General features: G+C 36.5%; 1 protein-coding gene across 2 annotated transcripts in view; it reads left to right on the top strand.

The window, feature by feature from the left end:
- Nucleotides 1–5988: 5988 nt before the first annotated feature.
- The window catches only part of fbln2 (fibulin 2), a 45275-nt gene continuing 23613 nt past the window's right edge, over nt 5989–27650 (top strand). For both annotated transcript variants that reach the window (XM_026275583.1, XM_026275582.1), the window contains exons 1-5: nt 5989–6082; nt 8132–10061; nt 23458–23560; nt 24562–24688; nt 25123–25312. In XM_026275583.1, the coding sequence (XP_026131368.1) occupies nt 8234–10061; nt 23458–23560; nt 24562–24688; nt 25123–25312 (2248 nt within the window). In that variant the 5' untranslated portion in view covers nt 5989–6082; nt 8132–8233. The remainder of the gene's footprint in view (nt 6083–8131; nt 10062–23457; nt 23561–24561; nt 24689–25122; nt 25313–27650) is intronic.

Below are 27650 nucleotides of genomic sequence, written 5' to 3'. Positions count from 1 at the left end.
AAGTAGAACAGCAATATTGTGAAATATTATTCTGCATTTTAATATATTTTAAAATGGAATTCATTTCTTTGATGCAAAGCCGAATATAAAGACTTTACTGTACCTTTTGAACAATTTAATGCATCTAAATAATAGTATTCATTTAAAAAAAACGACCCTAAAAGTTTGAATGATCCTAATCTCATTGTGTGGCTTTGTGTATAGAAAAGTCTGCTTTTTACTGTTTTTTGTCCTGTGCTTTTTGTGTTTCTGAAAGACATCCAGTCCTTATTAACTCATTTGTTCAAATCATTATAATTGCCAAATAGGAGCGAGAAGATCAGTGGTCTGGCTGGAGTCCACTCGACCCCATGAACTCTAATCAAGACAGACGAGCGTTCTACATTTTTCCATCTTTCTTTAGGTCTCTTTCTCCCTCTTTCATCATGTTTTGTCAAGCTGTGCTGCCCACCCAGGTCTCCTTCACCACTGTGTTGACAGATGCCTAGCTGGAACAAGAAACTGGCTTCAAACATCCTCAAAAGTAGGTTAATAATTTACTGCTCATTAGTCATGTGCTGCTTATGTATGCAGCGTTTTAATTCTGTGGTACTGTGTTCGAGTCACTTAACAATCCGAATCAAAAGCTTTTCTGTACAACTTTACGTTGTGGTTTCATTTGTTTAAACATTAGTCGAATACGTTAGTTAACATGACCTAACAGCAACACTTCCACAGCATTTATTAATCTAAGTTAATGTCAATTTCAGTGTTGTATCTGTTAACAGTCAATAGTTTCCATAAGTTGAATGTAAATGACATACACCTGGATTGCAGTGCTATTGAATTTGTGTCTAAATATTTCCTGAAATGGGAACTTTCCACACTTTCCACACTTGCTAATGTGTGGTTTCACAGGATGTCACCAGAGCCTACGGAATATCTTCCACAGTTATTATCAGCAAAGCATGTGCATTAACAGTGGAAAAAATGTTATGGTTATCTGAGAGGTTTCTGTAAATGTGTGCGCTTCAAACACAGAATATGTTTTTATGTTATTTTTACCCTTCCCCTCTGCTGTTGCAGTACATTCAGTTGCTTTTGTCAGGATCACGGTTACCTGTCACATTGCTAAGAGAAGCACTCCAAAAAACAGTGCTCTATACATATGTGACGCTGATGAAGATTCCAGAACCTCCAGCTGCACCCACTTTCTTTCTCTCTCCCTTTCCATTTCTCTCTATGCTTTCTTGGTTTTTCCCACAAATTTACAAGTCTTTTAACACCACTACATTACAAAGATAACCCACTTATTGCTATAGGTCACACCAACATGCTCATCGCTGCACTGGGTGGTCCCTCTGTATTATGGGACCTTTGGGTGACACAGTGTTTTTCCTGCATGTTTTCATTAGAAAGAGATAAAGGGGCCAATAAGAGATCAGATTTTTAAGGGAGGCAACAGAAAACAGAACATTCATCGTACATGAACAATATTCAATCTCTCTGCATTGAGCACAGGGACTATACACAAAGAATTCATCAAGGTCACCTTTATCCACCGGTTATATCCTTTATAATGTGCATATTATATTGCAGAGAGGATCTACATGGAAAAAATAAATAAATCTGTGATTTCACAGAGATATACAGTTTAATCATTTTGTTTAGGTTTATGCAGCTTAAATATGTTTTCATAAAAGCAAAAGGGGCAACTTGCAAATACACTGAAGTGTATTTTCAATTAAATCTTTTATAAATTTTATGCTAATAATGCAATTTGCAGTGAAAGCATTTGTGTGAATTACTGTTGAAAAATGCTAAATAAATATTTTTAATAGTAATAATGATAATAGCTAAATTTGCCTCATTAAGATGCAGACATCTCTGAAAATAAACAACTTTAATTGTAGTCTGTGTGTCAGTAACCGATTTGTCTTTTTGACTTGTGGTCCACGGCTCATACATTTATTCGTGAATTAAACTACACTATTGTCACATTGTACCTTTTTTGATTCACTATAAATACTGTACACTCCGATTCATTAGTTTGAGAGTCGGACTAAATTCTTTAACGTGTATGTTTTTGATTACTAAAGAACTGGCTCATTTGTTCTTTGATACATTACATTCTTTTTTCCGCATTCACTATGTGAAGACAGCTTAAAAGAATATATATATATATATATATATATATATATATATATATATATATATATATATATATATATATATATATATATATATATATATATATATATATATATATATATATATATATATAAAATTGTTTTATTGTTTTCTTATATCAGACCCGTCATAGCAGAGACCTTGACCTTATTTTAACTTTTATTATAAATGTACAGAGATTGATTTCTATCACAGTGGCTGCAAAATTGATTTGAAAACACTGTTTTATTCATTCTCTTCTCTTCCAGAGTTTTATGATCTGTAGAATATTGCATAAGTGGATTAATCCAGCCTCAGCAGTAGAAGTTTACAGCAGCCTAATAGCAGTCCCAGATGCTCTCCTCCATGCTGAACAATTGGCTTTTATGCACATAATACACATGGGAATGACCCGTAATATTTTTAACTTTTTGCGGTGCTGAAAGGTATTTCATTTTTAAAATCAACCTAAAAGTGAAGGCGACAGCACGATTAGTCTCGCGTTCATTGAATTCATGGCAGCTTTCATTGGCCAAGGCTTGCCCATGAGGCTGTTTGACCCACATATCAAACAACCAATCCCGTTTCGAGGCCTGGAAATGTCGCCACAATAACAGACCGGTGTGTAAAACTCTCTGACGTGTTTTAAAGATTAAATGCCGCAGGCTTTAAATATTTCACATACTTTTGAAAACCCAGTGTTTAGGTGATCCTGATAAGCGCTCGTCGTCACAGTTGTAAACACAGTTTTCCAGATGAAACTTTAAATAACATGACACACGTCTTGTTGAAATCCTGTAGAATGCAACCAATCTGATGACGACTTCCACACTCCTGAGGTGTTTCCACTTTTGTGTCCCATGTGGATCAGACATTTAGTCAACGGTCCATGGGTGCGACTTCTGAGGCTGAGACCACTTCTAGACCAACTTCAGATGAAAGTGCCACGTGCCTCAGATTACACAAGTTCTCCATTTTCCAGGGGTGCAAGTGTGGTATTGTATTTATATAAATCCTTTTCAGCCCCCCCACTAGATTCACGCTATTGCTTTTGCTTTTTGTTGACTTTTTGAAACCATGTCTGATAAATTTCTTCTTGAGATCAAACAGGGAATCCACAAACCTCTCTAGTATAAGCCTGTAAGCATGACTCTCAGAATAACATGGTACTGTACGTTCCCACAAACACCCTTTTGATTGTTGCCCAAGTCAGTATCACCGGAACTGTTTCTATAGGCCTTCTTTGACCGTTTTACAAACCAATTGTGAGTTCAGTTTTATTTGCCAACAAAACAAACTTGCACAATTTGTTGGTAAATGTCACTGCACTGAATAAACTGGCACACATAGGCTTTGCAGGTGTTCATTACAGCTTTGCATTTCAGCACATTTGCTTCAAGAATTAATCCTTCGTTAATGCGCATTTAACAGTGGACCTTTTTTGCTCCAGTTGAGCAAATCAAAACAGAGCATCTAAATGAATTTGAAAGTGTGCTGATTTCACTGTCTCATCCGCCCGCTGGAGGAGTGTAGACCTGGAAAGAGAAGTATCAATTACAAGGATCAGAGTAAAACTCATTTATCTTTGCAGCAGACAGCCTGCACTGGTCTCCTAAAGCCTGGTCATTAGAGGGGCCTCATCGGAGCCCTGGGTCAGAATCCTGATCAGGTCAATGCCTGAGCAACATCATTTAGATCTATTCAAAGACAAAATTCCACCACTGAAATTCCTACCAAGTGACAAATTTATGATACCCTGCAGATAACAGGCATGGCTGTTTGAGTAAAATGTTGAGAAAAATGCTTTGCTTGGCGTCAATGGTGGAAATAATTTTAAAAAAGTGTTTCCCAGACTTCCTATGCCTTATGTAGCTACCCCCAGCACCATCAGTGAAACTCCAGTACACCTTCAAAACTCTTTTTCTTTTATTTATTTATGTATTTTTTTTAATACATACTGTAAATTGCAACAACTTACATAAAAACAATTAAACCAATTGATTTGTATATTCTTTAAAAAGAAGCTAGAAATAAAAGTAATAGTTATCTTGATTAGTTACTTAAATTTATAACATGCCTAATATATTATGTTAGAATTTCTGTTTTATAGGTTTAACAATACTGAAAAAACAAAACAATGAACACTAGATGATTTGAAGTGTACCCATGTTAGGAATCATAGGTTTAAATTATTACAATTATCAGACTTTTTCCATATCTCATTGAAATAGTCAGGACATTAAATTTGTATACAGTTTCCATAACGTCAAATGTTTCCCTGTACTGCATTGTGTACTGGCCTGTAAACACTTGAAATTGAAAATAAGGAGTCATATGTGCTGGGAACAGTTTCTTCTTCCTGCCTAAATTTCATGGCAAACTGAGAATTAAATTATAATTTTGTTGGTTTTCTAAGAGGACTTTGTCAAGACTCTAGAGAAACACACAAAGATCACAACGTTCTCCTGAGGAATTTTTAATCAATGTGAATAATTTCATATTATTCCTTTGATGATGTCATGCAGTCTGATTGTTTTGGACAGGTCTCATATGAGTGCAACACCATAATAGTTCTGAACCCAGTTGAGTGTCGCAGTGAGGTGACGACTAATGGGCGTATGCTGGTATAGAATAAATCATTAGAGGTTGCCAGGTTTGTGTTGGATTCTTCATAACTGTTTCAGGTGGCAACAGTAACAGTCTTCACTTCCATTGGTTGTTTTCACACTGCATCCCTGCTCATTTGCATAATATCTCCTTAACTGGTGCATAGCTGTCACTCTTATCATTGGAAATCCCAATTCTCGTTGATTATGAATGAATTCAGATCGCTTTGTTGCTGCAATTAGTTGACAGCGTGAATGCTCATTAAAAGCTGTGCTGCTCACTGCTGAATGCTGATCAAACACACTGAACAGAGAAGCAGGATGCACATAGTGAGGGAATAATGCATGCCTACATGCACAACGTGTGTTTTAAATGGAAATGAATCAAGTTATCAGTAAAGACAGAGAAACCTGAGTGCCAATATGCGTAAAGGCCTTTGTTTGAACAAGAATGACTTTTGTAAGGTCCCTTAAAACATCATCTTGGACAGAAGACAAACTCGTCATGGTGTTGATTTCCAAAAGCCCAAAGCAGGCTTGGCTTTGAAGTGAAAACTGGAGTGCAAAAGCAACAATTTAACAAGGCAAACAAAACCAACTCCTATATGTAGTGAGGAACTCTCCTGAGTTTGGTTTGTTTGTGGTGTGAAGAATTTCACAAACGTGTTTGAGAAACTCAACTGAGCTTTACAGACATGAGTAGAATGTCTTTCATCTAAGATTATCAAGAGCTACAGCCTGCATCAAAGAATAATGGTGGCTGCTACTGTTTACTTATAAATGCAATAAAAAAAGTCTTCTAAATAATATAAAAAAGAATGAAATGACAATGGGTATTTTAATTGATTATTAAGAATGCAATGCATTTGTGCTTACAACATCATTGGGAGTCCATATAAAGCATTTTTCCCTGTGTGTGTTCATGACTACAATTTATTGTGCAGTTATTTCAATAAAATAATTGAAGCAATGTAAAATGTCTTTTTGCTAGGAGGAACAGTCATTGTAAATGTGTATTAACATTTCCTGATTAACGTTAAAATGAATGCATTCTTATATTTTCAGTAAATAACTTGGTATTTTTTTATATAATATCATCAACCACAGTATCAATCGATTAATCATTAATTATATTATGGTTAAGGTTCAATCAATGGGCTGCTCCAGAAAAAAAAAAAAGTTATTGTATGTTTGGAGGTCTCCAACTTTGTCCCTCCCCTTTACAATTCTCAGCGCCCTCTAAGTTGCAGTCTGTAGGCTTGATAAGGCAAGTTAGTTGGCTGCAACTTCTAACCTATGGACGCACGCAAGAACCTGACTTCAGCGAGGTAAAACCTCAGTTTTTAACGCTTTTTATTTAGTAGCATCAGGAAAAGAGCGCTGCTCACGTGTATTATAAGACATGTATGCTCTGCAAATCAAGTTTATTGTTGCAGTGGCAGATTTGTAAAGTTAGACGACCGACAACATTGACCGCACATTGTTTTAAATGTTTATTTAACTGGTTTTGCCTTTATGCAAAAAAGTCGAAGTAAAATAGAAGTGGTGCTACTTTTGTTCCTTGCGCGCGCGCTTGAGGTGTCCTTCCGTATCCATCGGACAGCACTTATAATTTACCATGGTAACCGCGGATTTTGCCAAAATGTCATTTATTGTGTTATTGCTACTACTGTAAAACAATGATAATAGATTTAGAATGGTCATACATTTCATTTATTTTATTTTGAAGAGTTTTATCTGAAACTGTTAGTCATAGTATTTTTTTAAAAAGAGGCATGTGCAAAGTTTGTGAGTCACATGCCATATTTGTTGTAGTTAACGTAATATGTTTAGTTTATATGTTTAAAATGATAAAATACACATATTCAATAATTTAATATATGAAAAAAGTTATAATAGTTTTGGTCTCATTTCTATAAGGGATAGTATACCCTTAACACAAATTATTTCATTATTTACTTACCATCATGCCACTACTGTGTTTCTGTAGAAAGATAAATATTCACATTTTGAAGAATAAAAGATTCACCATAAAAATATAACTAAAGTGTGTCTAATGCACTATTGTTTGAGGTCATATGGTGCTTGTATTAAAAACGGAGTCTAAATTCATGTTGTCTTTTAATAATCTTTCCAACAGTAAGCTGTTATCCACAGCATTGCACCGTCAGTGAGTTGAACTTGAGAACAGATTGAACTGCTTAATTAACAAATCATTCGGAAAACGATCAAGACTCATATTACTCATTTATGAATCAGACATTTCTTCTTCAATGAAAGAGATGAAGAGCTAGGGGAGATACCAGATTTTGTAGTGTATCTGTACTGTATCATGCAGATCACATTTACTGTAGCTTTATGGTGAATTATCATATTTTTAGAATGACATCTAGTCATCATTAACATCCTTTATATTCACTTTGTGCATCCCACAAAACAAAGAACATCAAACAGGTTTTAAAACAAGTCTACCTTTAACTCTTCATACAGGTTATAGAATTGGCCAGACTTATTTTTATAAATCAAAGGTAGACTAGACCTTGCAAATGGCATGTTGGCATGTGTGGTAGAGACACATACTTTGCCCAGACTTTAAGATATTAAGGTTAATGGTGTTTTTTGGAAACAATTAAAGCAGTTCCTTTCATCTGCCATGAAATCTAAATGTTCAGGGCCTCGGGACTCCAATGGTTTTCCAAAGTAAACAGAACATGTTTCTCAGCTGCTGAATGGAAAGCAATTCAATACAAATGGCTTACAATGCTAGGAACAAGTCTTGTACTGCTGTAGTCTGCTGTAGTCATCGCTACTACATAAAAACACAGCTTTGCCAAATTATTTTAAATCCCCTCTATGTTTAACCCACAAAACACCTCATCAAATACAAAAATGGCTTTGTGTCTGCACTGAATGCCTCAATTTGAGTCCTTTCAGTTGGCTTTGCTATTTGCAAATGAGAGTTCAGTATGACTTCCTTCATTACAGACCTTCACTAACTGAGGCAAATCACAGTTGTCCCATAAATGTCAAACAAATCAGAAAAAGCAATCAAAAATAATAGAGAAATTGTATGGTGTGCTAAGGCTTTTAAGACCCATCAAATGAAATATTACAAATTTAATGCCCCTGAATTCACTTTTCGTGTGGCGGTCGCATAATGGTAATGAGCTTGAATGCTGGTGCTTAATGATTAAGGGGAAACTTGCTCATGAGATCAGGCTTGGACAACCCTGTGATTTTAAAATGTGGGATGGTCTTAGAAGGGTGAGCTCAACTGTGAAGCCAGATGTTGGCTTTTACATACTGACTTTGGGCTGGCTGGAAGAACTCCACAGGAAATTTTCAGAGTGCTCTCTAACTTGCATCTCTCTTTCAAGGTTTCACTGACTGCTTGCAGTTCACAAGAGAAGAGCTGACTGTTTGGGATCTGGAGAAGTTGGACTGTACTAGAGACATTTATCAGCAGGTACCAAGCCAAAATGGCCCGTGGCCTCTTGAACTTGGTGTTTTTGCTAAGTGTAAGCGGCTGCCTTTGTCAAAGGGATTGTACTGGCGTGAATTGCCCTGAATTGCGCAATTGCATTGAAGAGGTTTTGGACACCGGAGCATGTTGTGCTACCTGCACGCAGACGGGCTGCATGTGTGAGGGTTACCAGTATTACGACTGCATCAGTGCTGGCTTCAGAACCGGCAAGGTTCCAGAAGGTGAGTCGTACTTTGTGGACTTTGGAAGTACTGAATGCTCCTGTCCTCAAGGAGGTGGACGGATCAGCTGCCATTTTATACCATGCCCTGAGCTTCCAGCCAATTGTATAGCATTGACAGAACCATCGGATGGGTGCATACAGTGCGAGCGAGTTGGATGCCTTCACGAGGGGCAGAAGTTCGAAGCCGGACACTCATTCCAAATTGACCATTGCCAAGTATGCCACTGCCCAAATGAAGGCGGAGACCTAATGTGTTATCCAGTTCCAAACTGCGACCCAAATCGCGTTTCAAAACCCATGCTAACTACAACTGCTGAGGACAGCACACCAGAGAGACGGTACAGAGACCCGATAAAACACATTTTTAACCCTCAAGGCTCCAGGGGTTCCTTTAACAAACACTTTTCCTTACACAGCGATAGTAATCGTACTTTTAAGCTACGTATGAGAAACGTAGATGAGGAGGAGGAGAATGAAGAAGACTATGATTATTCACCCACTGATTCCTTAGCTCCATCTCTGCATGATTTTGCTGCTCCCACAGAGTCATCCATCATCTCTGTATCTCGTTCAGATAATTTTACCCCCCGCCAGGGTGTGCACAGGGGAGCCAAGCAAGAGCTGAGAGAGATGTTTGGTATTCGTAAGTCCACAACAGACAAGCCGCAGTTTCCTTTCCATAAGGACATTACTGACAGGATGAGAGTCGGCATTCATAACGACAAACCAAAAAACGAGCTATTCAGCCCTCTGAAATATAAAACAGACCAGGAAAGATTCATCCTTCCTGTGGAAACTACAAACAGAGTGGGATTCGTCACTCATAAAGATACCCCAGAGATCCAGAGCTTTAGTCTTTATAAAGACGACTCCAATCAAGAGCCCCTAACAGATGATGAACAGCTTGAATTTCCTTCGGAAACTACTGATGGGGATACATATACCTCACAGGAACACACCACATATAGTGAAATGGTTACTGACTCTCCGATGGCTGTTGAGCAAACTACATCTCTGCTTCAGGAAACCACAACTTCATCGCAGACCTTTTTAGATGGTGTATCGGAGAGTCAAATTCATTCACTTCACATTAACCCCAATACTGCCGAAACAGATGGCTCCAAACAAGAAGAAACCATATCAAGAGGGTCTAGTGAGGAAAAAGCAGCTGTTTTGAATGAAACTACTAGCATTGATGGCATTCAGAATGAACAAATCCTAAGCAGTCCAAGTCCTTTTAAGCAAAGTGTGACCATCCCTACCAAAACTTTGACAGAACATGGAAAACCAGAAGCAGAACTTGAAGAGGAACACAAAAGGCTCTCAGTGGACCACAGGGAACCTTCTGTAGACCACAAACAATATCTTGTTGAACACATGAAACCCCTTGAGCGCCAAAAACCTGAAACAGAACATGTGCAGACCCTAGGAGAACAAAACACAGAGTTTGAGGGCAAACATCAGTGGCAGTTGTTCTCTCAAGTTGAGTTCAGTCCAACCAGCCCACCTTCAAACAAACAGACCCACAGTCTGTTTAACTTCAGAGAGGAGGAGGAAGAAGCAGACAACACCCTCAGAACTCATTCTAGGTTGGAGGAGGGTGAGTTAACAAGCGATGCATGTCATTTATTCAGTGTTTCTACTCCTGAACTATTATGCTGAAGAGTTTTAGTGCATAATTAATTCTAATGTGATTTATAGTTGACATTCACCTGGTACCATAAACTCTTTGAGTGCTTGGCAATGTGCCATAGACAATCACAGCTGTGTAAAGATGACTGTAATACATTGCCGGGCCTTGCACCCTGCGGTACAACAAGACAAAACAAACAGGCCCCTCTCGAGATGTCTACGGTGGCTTGTTTTCACAGATCACATGGCAGGGTACCAATTAAAGTATTTCCTGTATCACCCAGCGCTTAGAAAAACTGTTTGCTGTCATGTTTGATTTGAACATGTATATGTTAAGGACTCTTGCTAGTCCCTAGAATTGTGAGCTGGAGCATAAATATTCAACTCAGGGGGGCCGTCTGGATCGTGAAGTCAAACACCGCACCCGCTGGGAACATCCTCCTGGCTCAGTCATCATATTCATTCACTCACCACCTCACACCCTTGTGCCGTTTATACGCTCAAAGCTTCAATTAATAGAAAACATTGCTAGCTGTAAACACCCCATTGACTGGAAAATGGCTTGTGACTTTGAACCAAAAGGTGTTTATAGGTTTGTCTGCATAATTCGTCTTGACTTGTACTGGAACAGAAATATTTAATTGGGCCTTTGAATGAGGCACCAAGGTAACTCAATATGTTCCCAGTGCCTTCTAAATATTGCTTGACAAAATCACTGGCTTTAGATTTTTTATAGGTTCAGATGGTAAGGCAGCAAGACAGTAAAAATAAATCATTGTATTATAATAATGAGAACCTGAAGAGAATCGCTATTGAAATAAACTCAACTGTAAAACAAAACTCATATAGACTATAAACTCATCTGGAAGCAATAGAGTAATGGGAATTTGGACTGTGAGTATTTTTAATTGTCATGAAAGTTATGTCACAGTGCAAACATTCTTGATAATAGGCTTTATTTTCTTTTGGCACAATCATTTATTTGATTTGATTTTTGAGTGAAATATGACCTGGACATGTTTTAATGACATTCACCAGTGTAGGGTTTTCAGTTTTATTCTAGAAGTTTCTTTTATTCTCCTGTTTTTCTTGAACTGTTGTTTGCATATAACATTGATAGATTTAACCTTTTGAATAGCATCAAATAACTCAATCCGTTATCGTTTCTTATTGTTTAGTTACTGTTTGGCTGCCAAGATCAGACCGATTTGTCTTGTCTAGCTTTCATTGTTTAGGCACGGTCACAGCTTGTCTCTTTAAGATTAGTGAGCTGCTATTTTTGTTGTGACCAAGACAAGAAGCTCTAAATGAATGCTTGTGAAGCTTAACCTCTCAGTCAAATGGATTCCTTGATAATAGTAAAGAGTTAAATCTTAGACTGGAAGGGTCAGTCCAGATCACTGTGACAAGGCTACTTTAACCAAAAGGCAACATTGCACAATTAGATAGATAAGGAGAGGAATTAGTTATCTTGCAGGATGCCAGTTGGCCATTGCTCAAAATAAGCAGCTCTCACTGGATAGACACACTTGGAGCTCTCAACAGTTTGCCTTTCTGCATTGCATGAGTATGATAATCAGGGAAAGTGGAGGCACACTGTACTGATAATATGTTTGGCAGGAAAGCGGTTTATCGTTTTGTGCATACCGGCATTATCAACATGTGCACTGAATTTAAAGTCAGAGGTTCAGAGCCTAGTAGCAACCTAGACTGTTTGTGTTGCATGATGCATCTCACCGACTGATCATGAATCTATGCAGTTGAGATAAGCATCGTCCAATGGGAAACTTTGTATTATGAGCCGTGTTTTTATGTTGTTGCTGTTTTTTTTTTTGTGACTAAAAAAAATACATAAATTTGCTTAAGCACCATTAAGCCATGGGAAAATCCAAAGCATGACGATATAGACGTTTTTAAAGTTAAACCACAGGACAGGGAAGTTAAATATGCACTTACTGTAAGAGCTCATGGACTGTCTGCCGTGAAGTTTTATTGATCAGTTTCTCCTTGAACCATGTCAGTTATTAAAAGAGTGTATTTGATGTAATTCCAGCTGGAATATGTGAACCAAATTTTTTTGAAAGTTGGAGCATCTTCAGCTATTATATAAGCATAATATGCTAATCGCAAGAATGGACCATTTTAAACAGACTATCAGCAGTCAGAATGATCAAAAATTAAATTTGTGGAGGAAATCAAGAAAATGAATCAAAATCAAACTACAAGACCAAACACTGGTCTCCTATTTTGTTGGGATGAAAAGATGCTAGTGCTAATATGTGTGTACGTATGTGCATGTTTTTTCTTGTTATAGTGAGAACTTCAGCACTTTGTTGATATCCTCTTTTACATCTGAATGTTTACTGCCAGCAGTAATGCAGTGATTTGTGATCCTGTCTTCTCCTCATTCAAATGCATCTAGGCTCTGTTCACATTTAAGTATTAAAGAGACTCAGAGCCATACGTAGATAACGATAAAGACAGGGCTCTAGAGATTCATTTTTCCCCTCAAGGCTGACACTTACTGAAGGAAGTCAAGTCTACATTTAAGTTTGTACTCCAATTTGTTACACACTCTCATAAGGAAACATCACTTTAGTGGCTTTCATCCTGTACCACCAAAAACATCATGCTTTTACTGCATTTAAAATATCACTATGGTAGAGTGTTCTACTTGTTTCCATTACTTTAACCAAGGTTTAACTTCAATTTCAATTAGATTTAAGCAGGAATAATAACTAAATTAAACACAATCTTTTATTTTATTTTTTTACTGTTAATATACATTCATCTTTCATTTACAAATTTATAGTCCTCTGAGAATGTCAAAATTTGGGTGGTGCAGGATAAAAGTCACATCTCCAGTTTCAAAACCCCTTCTTCTGAGTGTCACCTCTAACTCTGTTAATATCTGAAAATATATATTGATGATATACTACAAATATAATGCACATAGACAAACTAGTAAAGTAGTGTGTTGCATCAAATCCTCAAATGGCAACACAATGGTACTCATCACCACTGGTAATGTATTACTTGAGCTTTAAAATTCCTAATATTCCCTCTCAACAAATCAGCCATGTTTAAACTAGAAAGATGGATACTTCCTTTTAATAATGTTGGCTGGTTTTCCCAAGAGCTGATGCCAGAAAGATTTTGTGGAGAAACAGAGTATGTGTGAGACGCCAATAGATTTGGTGATTTCTGAGATGAATGGCCCCTGTGTTTTAGCCAGAGTCCAAAACATATGGAAACGAACAAACAGATCATTGTGGCTAATGTATGCTTTCTGCATCCTTGAAAATATGAGTTTGTGCTAAGATAAATGGCAGCGATCCTCATGCATAGTGGATTTTATGGTGTTGAAAAGCACATTAATTTGAATCTTGCCCGTCAGCCTCAAAGCCTGTATTCTGCCCAATGTAAATTGCTGATGATTGGCTCTTACACTCGTCCATGAATAAGATATCTCTACTGAGTTCTTTCTATCCATAATACATGCAGATCCAGATTCAGAATATGACATGTCTTCATATTTTATAGATAATAGAAGTTTTGTGTTTTGCAGCCACAGGTTTCTGAATATAAGAAGACACTCAAAGTAAAATAAGCAAGATACATTTTATTTTTGTGAATGCATTTTGTTTATCATATGTTTTATGCTTTGGTCAATTTTTTCCGTCTGTTCGCAACATTTTATTATTTTCCCCTCAAGTATGTTCCAAGTCATGGTTTCCATATATGGCTACCATAAAAATTTTAAGCAGCAAGATTTTTTTTCCTTGCGCACCAAATTAGCATATTAGTAAAAAAGATGATGATGAACGATTTATATTAAACCATAATAATATCACACAATATTACTGTATTTTTTTACTGGGATTTTACTGTTGGCTGCTGAATACTGAGGAGCCATTAATATTTAAATGATATGTTTATATGGGGATAGTCATATGCTAATGTGGTGACATCATAACTGTGACACTTTGTGAATGACTTATGTTTACAGCCTAGCTTCCATTGGGAAAAAAACATAGAAATTCACATTTTTTATCGTGCTTGTAGATCAACTTCTGCTGAATAATGTAGATGAGTTGAGGTAAACAGTATGTCCACAGACACGAATGATCAATCATCTGACATCAAGGACACACACAAGGCCGTATATAGGTAGTGTTGTTGTCTGATGGATGAGAGCTTGGAGATTAAATGTGCAACAGAGACTCCAACACGCACAGCCCAGAATCACACAAAAGAAATCACTGAGCGAGTCAGTGGATGTCAATCACAGGTGTAGTGTGATCCATTTTTCGCTTGTGATAAATATTACAGGAGTGTCAGTCTATTGTGGAGTAGGTTTTTCTCTCCAGTGTTTTTGGCCTGTATATGAAAGATTGAACTGAATGTGAGCTTGCTTCTTTGTTTTTTTTTTTTTTCATGTTAGACAGGACTGGGACCAGATTGTCATGCTTGTTACAGCTGAAAGAGCGGAGTTCAAGAGTTCTTCATGTGTATCTGGGCCATAAGAAAGAGTTAGATTGGCACATACTTTATGATTTAGAATTTTTGCATCCTATTGTAAAGTTACAAACTTCATAATCATCGGGAAGAAGGACGCGGGAACTGGCGGACAATCAAATCAAACTTTAATAATCAAATAAACACAAAACAGTGCGGCAGCCCCTCACGGAAGACTGCCGCACACAAACAAAATCAAAACACTCACTCTCGTCATTCACTGTCGTCACTCCTGTTTTATATCCTTCCATCTCATCCATGGGACTCGAGACCGATGGGTCGAGCAGGTGTCACTCATTTCCAATAACTCCACCGGCCTCGCTCCGTTCCCACAGCTCTCGGCCCCGCCCCGCCCCGCCCCACTCACCTAACCTATATTGTATGGATCTGTTTTGTGCATTCACACGTTACAATGTAATTTACTGGTCTTATACTAGAGAATATACTGTTTAAAAAGTCAAAAATAGACATATGACATTCAGTCCCTATATATATATATATATATATATATATATATATATATATATATATATATATATATATACAGTATATACAGTATATATATTTTATTTAAAGCCAATAGTTGTTAAAGTCACATTTATGATCTGTTGCTACTTGTATTGCTAGTAGAGGTCAGGCAGTATCAGTAGGTGGGACATCACTTTTTTATATCAGACAGTACCATTAAAAAATGTAGGGTTGGTAAGATTTTTCAATGTTTTTGAAATAAGTTGTTCATGTGTAAGGCAACATTAATTTGATCAAAAATTCTATTTAAAATAGCTTTCCTAAGTTGTAATGTAATTGATATTACTGTGACGACAAAGCTGAATTTTAAGTAATAATTTCTCCAGTCTTCAATTAATGTAAAATGATCCTTCAGAAATCACTCTGATATGCTGATTTGGTGCTTATAAACAGTTCTTATTGTTATCTTTGAAAACCACTGTGCTGCTTAATAGTTATTTTTGAACAAAGTTAAAATACAAATATTTTGTAACGTTATAAATGTCTTTAATGTCACTTGATCAATTTCATGAATTCTTGCTGTTTTTTGAGTAGCTAGTATATCTGCTAAAGGTTAATTTTGTCAATTACACAACTGTATAGCCTCAATACTAACAGAAAGAAGAGGGCCAATGAAAAACCTTCTGGCAAGCAGCAATCAGCCTATGACATTACAGCACAGAGATTTTATCATACCAGAAAATTACAGGCTGCATAGTCTTGGTAATTGGCATGAATTTTCTATGTATATCGGTATGGTATGAAATGAAGAAAAACCAAAAGTTCAGAGCCTTTTGAGAAATATGAGATGCCCTATTAAACCCTGTCCTTTTGCCTAGCGTGACAGGATGATTTGAAGTCACTGTGAGAATACATCATTTCACAGAACGGTTGAAAAAGTCCAGTTATTGCTTCTAGAAGCCAGGCGACTGGGTGCTGCTCTTAGCAGAAGTGATTTCTCAAATCCCATGGACCCATATCGTCCATACGTTCACAACCCATTCTTTCTTTACTGAAGGTTTCCATCCTGCATTTTTGCTTCAAGTGCACACTCATGTACCAGCACAAGAAAACTGACCAATCATGTGTTTCTGCTCAATGTAGCCCTTGCAATAAAAAAATATGAGTACTGTAGGTCTGTGGGCTTTTGCCAGTGTGTCTTAATGTTTAACTGTCCTTGAGAAATTCTCCTTTATTCTCTCTGCGCCTTTGGTTCTTTTTGTTCCCCCTGAAATATGTGCACAGTTCTCTATTCTGAGCTTACAGACAGAGTAGAAAAGCTGCCATGACTCGCTCTGAAAGAAAAGTATTCAAGAAAGCCTCTGAAGCAGGTCATTTAAAATAGAAACCCCATATGAGATTTTTTTGGGGTGGAGTGAATAACGCTAATTTTTTTGGATGCCAATTTCACGCACATTCACACAAGAGTTTGACTTGTTGGTCAGTTCTGCCTTTGCTTTATTTAAGTTTTTTTTAGCTTATCTGGGAATGCAGTTGGACTAGCAGGCTTTCCTCCTTTTGTTTTGTTTCTTTGTTGTGTATTATGCTTTCCATTTCACCTTATTATGCCCGTTCTGCATATTGCCTGGAAAAATCCGGCCATCATGGGTATTAACTGTTTTAAGTTTGATATTACTAAGTAAAAGGTCTATTTCGGAAAATCACTCATGAGCTGCTTTAATGCCATAAGAAATCCACATAGGGAGTTGATTGTATTTTGAAAAGCAATTAAGATAGCGATCTCTTGCAACAATGTGGAACAATGCCGCTCTTAGCAAGGATTTATCTTTCACAATCAATAACCTAACAAAGGGTTTGTTTATTATACAAGAGGATAGACAAAAAATAGCTGACATTATAGTCTTAACATCTCAAAATAATGATGGAGTATAATCGTGTGAGAAGCAGCTCACACAAGCCTTTCATTATAAAGAACTAAGAGTCTGGCTGACTTTGGTCTTTACAGCTCCTCTTACTTAGCTAGAAGTGCAGTTGTGGACGTTTCTACAAACTATTTTAGCACATATTTTTGGGTGAGGTTTCATATTTCTGATATTATTTAGGTTGTCGATTTGTCCAGATACAGTCATTTTATTGGATGTTGCATTTGTGGCAGGTGCAGCACTGTGGCAGACAGTAATCGTTCCCAGGAAATGAAAAGATTATTGGTTAAAGATTCAGATTATGACAGTAATGTAATTCCATCTGCTGAGTCATACTGTCGGTGTTGATGACTTTATCTGCCTTTATTATAGTGAAAAAAAACTGAATTTGTGTCCTTGCTTTTAGTATATGATTACTTTTTTTTAATGTGGGGCATATATTAATTATATATTAAGTATTATCTATTATATTTGTTATTTTATATATATAAAAATGATCATATTTTATTATAAAATTATACATATACTTCTTATATTATATATTAAATATTATTGATAATATGCCTATTGACTTGGACCATTAAGACTTTAATCACTTACAATTTTATTTTATTTTTTTGTATATTTTCATATCTCAAATTCAGTTCAGACTTTAAATCATTCCGTTTATTACTGCATATTGTGCAGGAACCATTTGTGTGACATTAGCAGTGATATCGCTTAGCAGAATAGGAAATTACTTGACCTGGAATGCAAGTGCTGGAATGCAGGACTCCAGACTAATTCCTCTTGGTGCTCTTTCATATTAGCAGAAACGCACCGTTCTCTGACACATGCCAGCTACGCCTCAGCCTCTTTCCTGGATGTTCCTTTGTACACAAAAACGTGTTGACGTGTTCCTGAGAGTGATAGATTACCCGACGCGAACAACTCGATAGAGAGCTGAGAACCGGATGGGGATACAGGTCACTGCAAGAGATTAGACTTGTTAAACAAAGAGACTTTGTGTAGAATTTAACCAACAAAGCCCGGGAGTTCATTGTCCCGGGAAATGCATTATGCATCTGAAGGCTTTTAGTATAATTATCAAAGGATGTCTTGAGTATTGTGTCATTTACAGAGGAATGATGGAAGGAGGAGATGCTGAATTTTATAAAGCTAGTTATTGTTATATACATACGTTTACACATTTTATAAGAGTTAACATTAGCAAAGAGCTAAATAATGACTTTCAAATAATGAGGCCTACTCAAATGCTTTCAAATACAAAACAAAATATTTTAATTAATATATACAAGTGTTTTTTATTTTCCATTTTTTTCCTATGATTTTTCAATGTTTTTTTTTTATCAATTAATTAATGCTTTTTTGCTTAAAGGGGAATTTCCAAACAGGATATTGCTTTTCATAGGCAAGATTAACAAAAAATAACAAGGAAATTCATATGCGGCTCAGAGGTCTAAGATAAAGTATGAAGCGCTGTTTGCCATTACAAGTGTGCCAATTGTTATAATGACAGAATGGAAAGGGATGTCCAGAAGATATCATGGTATTGCTTTTGCATTATGTCCATGTCTAATTTCCATTCCACTGTTATTTTTTTCTCAAACCTATTTGTGCAGTGCTTTTCCATTAGTTGATTTAGAAAAACAAAAAAATGGAGACCACTCAACAGGGGTAATGTGAGAATAAGTCTCCTAATTTAGAAGAAATCAATTTTCATTCATGAGCGGAGAGCGGCTCGGCATGCTCGCTTAAAATTGAAAAGCTTCAGGCACTTGTTCAAAGTGCTGAGTTCATAGATATTGTTTATTAAAAAAAAAAAAACAGATGTGCGTATGCTGCACATGTAGAAGTACATGGGAAAATGTACATTTGGGGCCCTGTGCTGAAATGCAGCTAGAAATAAAGCCAATGTTCAACGCCCCTACAGTGTTTAATGTCAAAGTGATGTACTTTAGTTAGTTGCCCTGTGTCAGTGTTTGGAAGTGTATTTGTCACCGAGATGTCACACCCAAGCAGAGTGCTCGGATTTTAAATTGTGTCCCCTATGAAGTGACATTTGTCATTAGTCTCAGAGAATGCAGTGAGGTTTTTAATCATTTTGAATAGCCGTCATGTTTAATGTTAGGAAGTCCTGGAGATTTTATATGCATCTCCTATACCCTGTTGGTTTGTTTATTCAATATATTGGAAAATATACTTATTTTACCATATTTAAATCCATTCCACAGAGCTCCACCAAAAGTGTCTGGGTCTAGTTAGAAGTGTTTAGTTCCTCAGTGTTCAAACAACAGCGAAAATGTCAGTTTTCTTAAAACACCGGCTTGCTGATGATGTACAGTCTTTGTTTGTTTATGGAATATATCATAATGATGCACGGACAATGTTGATGTTTCTTCGTATTTTGTCTATTTGAACTAACATAGGGGTTCTCATTGAAATTCCTGATTCAAACAGGAAAGGAAAGATTCGACTGGTGCCATTTGATAAAAGTTTAAAACAAAACAGAATAAATATTTTGGTTGTTTAACATCTGTTTTTCTGTGGGAATGAACAATGGATCTCTCATTGTCTGCTTTGGGAGTAAATAACCAAAATCAAGAGCTCTTCAACATGGTTGCCCAGAAAGAGCCAACAATTGCCACTAAGAGGTCAAAATGAGACTCTATGACTAGTCAAAGAGGCGTTCGGTTAACTGAAGTTCAGCTTATGACCTCAAGTTCGTCATCACAGATATGTCATTGAACGCCAGTGGGCCATGAACGCTTTTGAGAAGATTAAAAATGAGATCATTAGGGTGACTGAATCTGCAGTTTGTGGCTGATTATGGCATTTGTGGAACCCAAAAGAGCTGTTCAGCCTTGATGTCAATTTGTAGGTCGACCTAAGCTAATTTGCCATGAGTACCTTTGGGAATCGCTAATGGATTTAATTTTTTTTTTTTTTAGAATGGCGGTTTTGAATTTATGAGAAACATAAGGTTCGTGGTTGACGTTTTTTGAAGAGCTGCTGTTGAACAAATGTGAACGAAACATTAAAGGCTTTTCAAATAATGTTAACCAGATTTTGTTTGACTTGTATAAATACAAAAATAAATATTTTAATTTATTAATCGTATTCAAAATAAATGCTGGTTATTTATTTATATGTATATAAATACAAATATAAATATTTTATAAATAATACATTATACAAGCTGAATTTACAAACCGAACTGCTGTATTTCAAAAATGTTGATTGATCAATGGTTTTTTAAGGAAAATACTGAAATGATGAAACTCCAACTGCCAACCTACTGTTCACTGATTCGATCCAAGGGTTTCACAAATCTCCCTTGTTTTGATCCTGCAGATGTTCTGTGGCCATCTGCGAAAGAAAAAACAAAATCTGTCGAGCTCAGAGAGGACGTGTTTTGAAGAGCGCTTTGTATTGTAACCATCTGCTTTACAGATGACCTAATGATGATTTAACAGAGCAATGGCAACAGCTAGCATTTTAGCACACACCCCTTCAAGTGAACATTTATCACTATATGTTATCTATGGGATGCGTAACAGACAAGCTTCAAGAACTTCAAGATCAATACCGAGAATCAGCAGCTTCTTAGACTTTTGAAAACATACTTGATAAAATCCTTGAGATGGATGTTTTAATGAAGTAAAAGTCTAAACATTAACTTTGTTTAACTTACTGCGCAATGCCTTTATGCAAAATAAGTCTGGGCTTAATGAGAGACACGTGTTACATTTTCTGAGCCTTTACTGAAAAGTGCTTTTACAGATTTCACCATTCATTTGGAGCTGCATATTCCACTGTTATGAATCATCATTTAAAGGGATAGTCAACCCATGAATAAAAAGTCTGTCATCATTTACTCACCCTCATGTCATTCCAAACCTTAATGACTTTCTTTCTTCTTCTGAACAAAAAAAGAAGATAGTTCGAAAAATGCTGGTAAATAAACAGTTTCAGATCTCATTGACTTCCATTGTATAGACAAAAAATAAAATGGATGTCAATGGGAGCCGAGACTGTTTAGCATGTGGGTGAGTAAATGGTGACCAAGTTTTTATTTTTGTGTTTACTATCCGTTTAAGCCCACACGCTTTTATGTTGCCAAGGCGTCCATTGCAAATAAGGAACATAACAAGTTTGCCCTTGTACAAATAAACAAACCCCAATACAATTCAAGGCTCAGAAAAAGGCATCACTCAAGTTTTATAGCTGTGAAAGTTAAACAGGAAAGCAGTGTTTGTTTTGTTTTTTCTTTTTTTTTCTTTTTAGCTGATTGCTGTGAGACTTGATTTGTTTTGTCTTGAGGTCAGTTTTTGTTTTCTTCAATGCTCTGGGCTTATATCTAGTCAGTCTTTGTCTCTGGAGACACATTGCAGTTTCCTCTGCTGTATTTAATATATTTAAAGACAAGCATGAAAGGATTTTTAATCATTAAACAATGTCCTAATAAATATTGTAGTATATACACAAGATATGAGGAAGATTCACGCTGAAAGTGAAAATGCCACATGGCTTAATGCACTCGCAATGCAAAGAAAACTAAGAACATATGGTGTTTCTCCATCCTTTTTATGGTTTTGCTTGTGGAACTTGAGGGATTTGTCATAGTATCGGGTTCAGCTCATGATATAAACCTTATATACAGTATACCTACAGTATATACCTTTTTTCTGCATGTAATTTTATCTCGTTGGGCTTTGGAAATTATTTTAAAGTGGGAAAGAAGAGATGACAGTATTATGTGGTTGTTGGCTCCTGCGAGCATAATCGAATTAGCCAAAATATAAAATAAAAAAAACAGACAAGGGGTGTGAAGAACTGTGAATGACAAGTGTTGCAGTTTTTTCTTTGACTTCTACAGACACATGGTGCACATTTGACTGAAGTAGTATGTTTTAGTTGTACTGTATATGAAGCCAGTCAGACCTTCCACTGTGTTTACTTCTGTGTCTGTCCACTGATTAGCTATAAATAGCTTAGGGGTCCTATTGTTTCCAAGATATTTAGTACAGATGGAAGTTTATCACAGAGTTCAAAAAGTCACCTGGAACAGCAGATTGTGACCCCTGTCAAGCGTTCCAGGAATCCCAGTGCGCTCTCGGCCTCATGTCACTGCTCATGCGATAGATCTTCACCTAGTAAATTCATAAATCATGAATGTGTCTGGTTTTAGAGGAGATAGGGGCTAGTTGTCACAATTTTACCTTCAGTGACTATTTCTCAAACTTGGTAAAAGGTCAGTTTCTATATAAACACGTACCTTAAAGCAGGAGGAGCGAGACCCCAAAATGTAGCACATGTCCGTTCTAATTGGGTTGAAAATGAAGATAATATATAATAAAAGTTTTAATTATTATATAAAAATATTCTGTATTGCTTCTTCATGATAATGATGATTATTATTGTTATTATTAATAATAATAAAAAATACTGGCATATTATTATTGTACTTATACATATTTAATGTAATAATGAAGAATAGTTTTGTTTGTTTTTCTAAGATAAACTTTATGAGGTCAAAGCTTGTTCAGTGCAAAATCTGGGTCTTTAAGCCAAACTATTTGAGAGCCTTTTTTGACAAAAGAAACATATGCAATATTTTCACAGTTTTTACCAGGGTAAATATATTTCTATTCCATTGTTTCTATTCAAAGTATTAGTCACACCGAACGTTTGCCCTGAATATTAGCGTTTTCTATAAAGAGGCCTTAAGACTCACACTAAGCTTTTTTTATTCCCCTCGTATGGTCTGATAGGAAATAACCGATCAAGACTTGTACTTAAGGTTATCAAGTCCCCTCTACATTGTCTCTGCACTCGTAGAAGTAATGGGATTTAATCATATGCAATTCATTTAGCCGATTCACAGCATGTCTGACAAGAAAAGTATTTTTTGACTACATTTATATGGTTTTCATCCATCACTCTAGCGAGCTGATTTTATACCCGAAATTTAATCACACGGAGGGATGAATGATTCAAAATGTCAAGTGTTGAAATGAGTCATTACTAAATTCTTGTTTCTTTGTATCACAATTTATTGAAAAGATCAGGCGCATATGCTCCTCGAACTCACTTTCAGTAGCTGGCTTATTGAAATTGGTGCTTTTTAAAGTCAAATATTTGAAGGCTGAATGACGCCTATGATGATGCACATACCATGACAGTGTCCCATCAGCTTTGAGTCAGTCTCTCTGTTTTTCTTTCCTTATACAAAGGCTACAGTTTCGTCTTTTATGCGTTTTCTGTGAATCCAAGTTGGACTTCACGTCTGGCTCGCCTCTGGGGCTCTATCATTGCTGTATTTCTTGTCTGCCTGTCTACCCTTTTCTTGTCAGAAAAGCATTCACTGTAAACTCTGTATTCTTTTGGCTGGTTTATGTAAGCTAAAAAAAGTGATGTGTGAGATGTTTGTCCTCTTGGCGCTTTCACCTCCAGGATTGGTGGAGAGCTGTTGTGTGGCCGGGCAGAAATGGGCAGAGGAGAACCAGAACTGTAACCGTATGCCTGTCAAAACAGAAGACCTCAACTCTGTGTGTGGGTAAGGTGTCTGACCATTTCTATGCCTTGGTTATGCTCTTCAGTACACCACAGAGTCCAGTTTATTTGTAGTTATATGTCCTCTGACAAGTAAAGTATATGTTGGTGACCCAAAAACCACTGACCACAAGAATCAAAGGCATAATTCACCCCCCCAAAAAAATAAAAAAACAATGTCATCATTTACTTACCCTCCACTTGTTCCAAACCTGTATGAGGTTATATGCTTTGTTAAGCACCAAATAAAATATTTTGAAGAATTCTGGTAACCTCTCTGACTTCCAAAGTGTTTTTTCTTTACTATGGCTACCACCATCTGTTTGGTTGCCAACATTCTTCAAAACACATTCTTCTTTTGTGCTCAACAGAAGAAATAAACTGAAAAACGAAATCTTCTTCTCTGCATAAAAATAAAATGTAAAAGGCTACTGCTGATTGATCAATTGAAACTAGTTACAATTTTCCAAATATGTGGTCTTTTTAAACCAGGGGTATATTAGTTGAGTATAGTATAGTATAGTATAGTATAGTATAGTATAGTATAGTATAGTATAGTATAGTATAGTATAATATAATATAATATAATATAATATAATATAATATAATATAATATAATATAATATAAATTATAATTTTGTCATCACTCTTCAGTGTCAAGTGATTCTTCAAAAATCATTCTAAAATGATGATTTGGTGCTTTAATTTCTTAAAAAAAAAAATATATATATATGTATATATATATATATATATATATATATATATATATATATATATATATATATATATATATATATATATATATACATATATATATATATATATATATATTTATACTATTTTTCATAAAAACTTTATACCTTTGCTTAGTACTTTTTTTGCTGCCCCTGAGGTCCTCTGCTCTAAATAACAATGAGTGCATCTGATGAGACTTGGTTTGACAGCCTTAGTTTTAGAATCAGGTATTAAATTCTGTTCAAATGTCTTTTGTCTGCTTTGTTCAAGTGTTGTCCAGAGGCAGTGCTGTTCAGGTGCTCTGAGAGACAGCAGGTGTCAGGCCGGCATGAACGCAGCCAGGGCTGGACATGCCTGTGAGGGAAACAGCCCACTCTGCGGGGAAGATTCCCAAACGGTAAGATCTTAAATAGTGGCTGCAAAATAATGACTGTTTTTAACAGTCCACAGAGACCACAAAATAATGACAGAAAAATACCAATGATGTATAATCTCTGTGGGATTCTGCATGTTTGGAAACAGACATTATTTTGGCAATTCAAAATGATTTACAGAATGGTCGAATATTACATGTCCAGGCAAAAACCTAAACATTTTTGTCTTAACAAGCTGTGAACTCAAAAAGAAGCAAGACATCTTGGCTTTATATTTCTATTTTTTAACCCCATCGTGAAATCGTTAACCCTTATTGTTAACACTAAAGTGTGACAAAAGATTTTTCTGATTGGCCTGATATCGCATGACATAAATGTTAACTTTAAGTGTGATAAACACGTGTTGCTATGCATGACTGGTTAGGACTTGCAATGCAATTTTTGCTGTTTCATGTAGGATTGCTGTAACTGCTGTGCGCTGGGTCTGCGTTTGCAAAGGGAAGGTAAAGGTTGTGAAGTGCATCAGCACCTTAGCTACCCTTGCGGACATGTCTTCCTCACCTGCTGCGAGGAGGGAGAGGAGGGTCTTGCTCCGCCTACGATCAAGAAAAAACAGAGGCCCCAACCGACCGTTCTTCCTAAGAGAGGTGAAATACTTGTCTTTTTCTTACAGCAGAATGCATGGTTTGCAATGTGTAACCTGTAGTTTATGGCTGATTTCCAGTGGTGGGGTGAGTGAGAGTTCCTATTTTATTTTGACGGACCGATCTAGACGGGCTGTCATGCCAAGAAAGCATTGTGATGGAGACACACCATATGATGTGAAACCACACCAGAACCTGGAATGTCACGGTTTTGAGCTGCATTTGTAACACAACGTCCCAGTTATCTCTTCATCCCAGTGACTTTTGAGTGTATGTCTTCATATTAACATCAGAGCCTCAGTCGTGATTGTGCTTGTTTGTTTTTGAAGCCCGGATCATATTTGGAAGCATCTGAAGTCTGGCTGTGTCTTGGCATTCAGTTTCACATTCAAGTTCGTCACACTGCTGGCCGAGAGGTTGACATTGATGGATCAGAGGAAAGAAAGATGCCCAGAGCTGATTGGTCAGGTGTCACGTTACCGTTCAGAATAACGTACAAAGATGCTGGCAAGCTGGGCTGAATCAGAAGCAGATGGCAAAGCAGGCTGTTGCCTCTCTGCCCGTGCCAGCAAACTTTCCTTCTGTCTTAAATTGTTCAGCTGACTACTTTCACTCATTTTGGCAGGATTTGCATGGAAACATTGTTCTCTTTCTGGATTTTCTATTTCTAATTGTGCTATATGTTTACACTGGGACAAGAGCTGATATTAGCTTTAGGAGTAGACTGTGTACATTCCAAAAATTGATTTTTGCTGCTTTTTTAATTAAATTTATCGAAATGAGGTAATGCAGCACAATTCTTTTGTGTTCTTAACCTGATCTCATTGCATGAAATGTATTTGGAAAATCGATGTTGACTTGATTCTTTTGTATTGGGAATACTTGAATAATGTTCACTGGAGAAAATCAAGATCCAGACCCACACAAGCACAGAAATGAGTAAAGCTTTATTTGTTTGTTTTTGTTTGTTCTTTCATTCTAACATTGCCTGTCTAGTTCATTTACAGTAACTTAGTTCTCTAAATTAAAAGACATTTGTTTCATTTTTAAAATATTTTTTTTTCTTAAATTGTTAAATGGCATCTAATATAAAAATATTAAATATATAAAAATATTTATGAGCCATGTTTGATGAAAAAAAAAACATTAAAATGTGTAATGTAAGTTGTAATGTAATACTTTTGGATTTTATTTTAATCAAAAATTTCCAGCCTGTAATTGTCTTGTGGGTAGTACACGTTTGCACTAGTTCGAGTCTCGGCATGTGAACCTCTCTCTTCCAGTTTACTTTCTTCCTTTTTCAAGGCAAAATCCCCTTTGTTAAAAATAAATCTTTAAAAATACCTGCCTGTTTAATTTAATACTCTTCTAAATGAAAATATGTTTTATTATTTATATTTAAAACATTATTTTTTTTTAACTTGTTAAATGCCATCTAATATAAAAAATATTAAATATGTTAAAATATATTTATAAAAAAATATAACCCAAAACCATGATAAGTAAAAAGACAAGAACTTAAAATAAAATACATTAAAATGTTTTATAAAATTAAGTTTCAATACTGTTTTGAAACACAATCAGAGAAGCATAAGCAGTGCGGGAAAATTTTTGTGGAAATTTCCCTCAGTTTAATCAAGTGCGGGGAAGTTGTGGCCTAGTGGTTAGAGAGTTTGACTCCTAACTCTAGGTTTGTGGGTTCGAGTCTCGGGCTGGCAATATCATGACTGAGGTGCTCTTGAGCAAGGCACTGAACCTCCAACTGCTCCCCAGGTGCCGCAGCATAAATGACTGCCCACTGCCCCGGGTGTGTGTTCACGGTCTGTGTGTGTGTGCACTTCGGATGGGTTAAATGCAGAGCATGAATTCTGAGTATGGGTCACTGTACTTGGCTGTATGTCCTTTCACTTTTTAAACCAGTTTGTGGCTTACAGCCGAATAAAGTTTTGCAATACTGTCCTTGCTTTTATTCTATCACCCTAAAAGCCATTGTGCCATATCAGTGTAATGGCAGACGCTCATTGCTTAACTAGCACTCCCAGAGTTATCAGCAAAGCCCAAGTCAATAGACCCAGGTCCTTTGAATGAAACACAAAACCCAGACTTCACCTCTTGCTTTGTCTCAAGTGGCACATTCCTTTGGACCAGTGTCTTGCTTCCCCTAAAGTGCCTACCTGATATCCTGAGGCAAGGTGCGATTAGTTGTGGCGCGAGTGTGTATATTTCCTTTTCGTGGTGCACACACATGAACTCTAAAATAGGTCCAATTAAATTGCCTCCATAGAGGTACCCGCAGAGATGCCCTTTCTTTTTCTTTTTAAGGAGACTATTGCTAACTACG

Source organism: Carassius auratus, chromosome 11 (assembly GCF_003368295.1).
Source record: "Carassius auratus strain Wakin chromosome 11, ASM336829v1, whole genome shotgun sequence".
Lineage (NCBI taxonomy): Eukaryota > Metazoa > Chordata > Actinopteri > Cypriniformes > Cyprinidae > Carassius > Carassius auratus.
The sequence above is the reverse complement of the archived record's forward strand: the minus strand, read 5'-3'. Positions and strand labels throughout refer to the sequence as shown.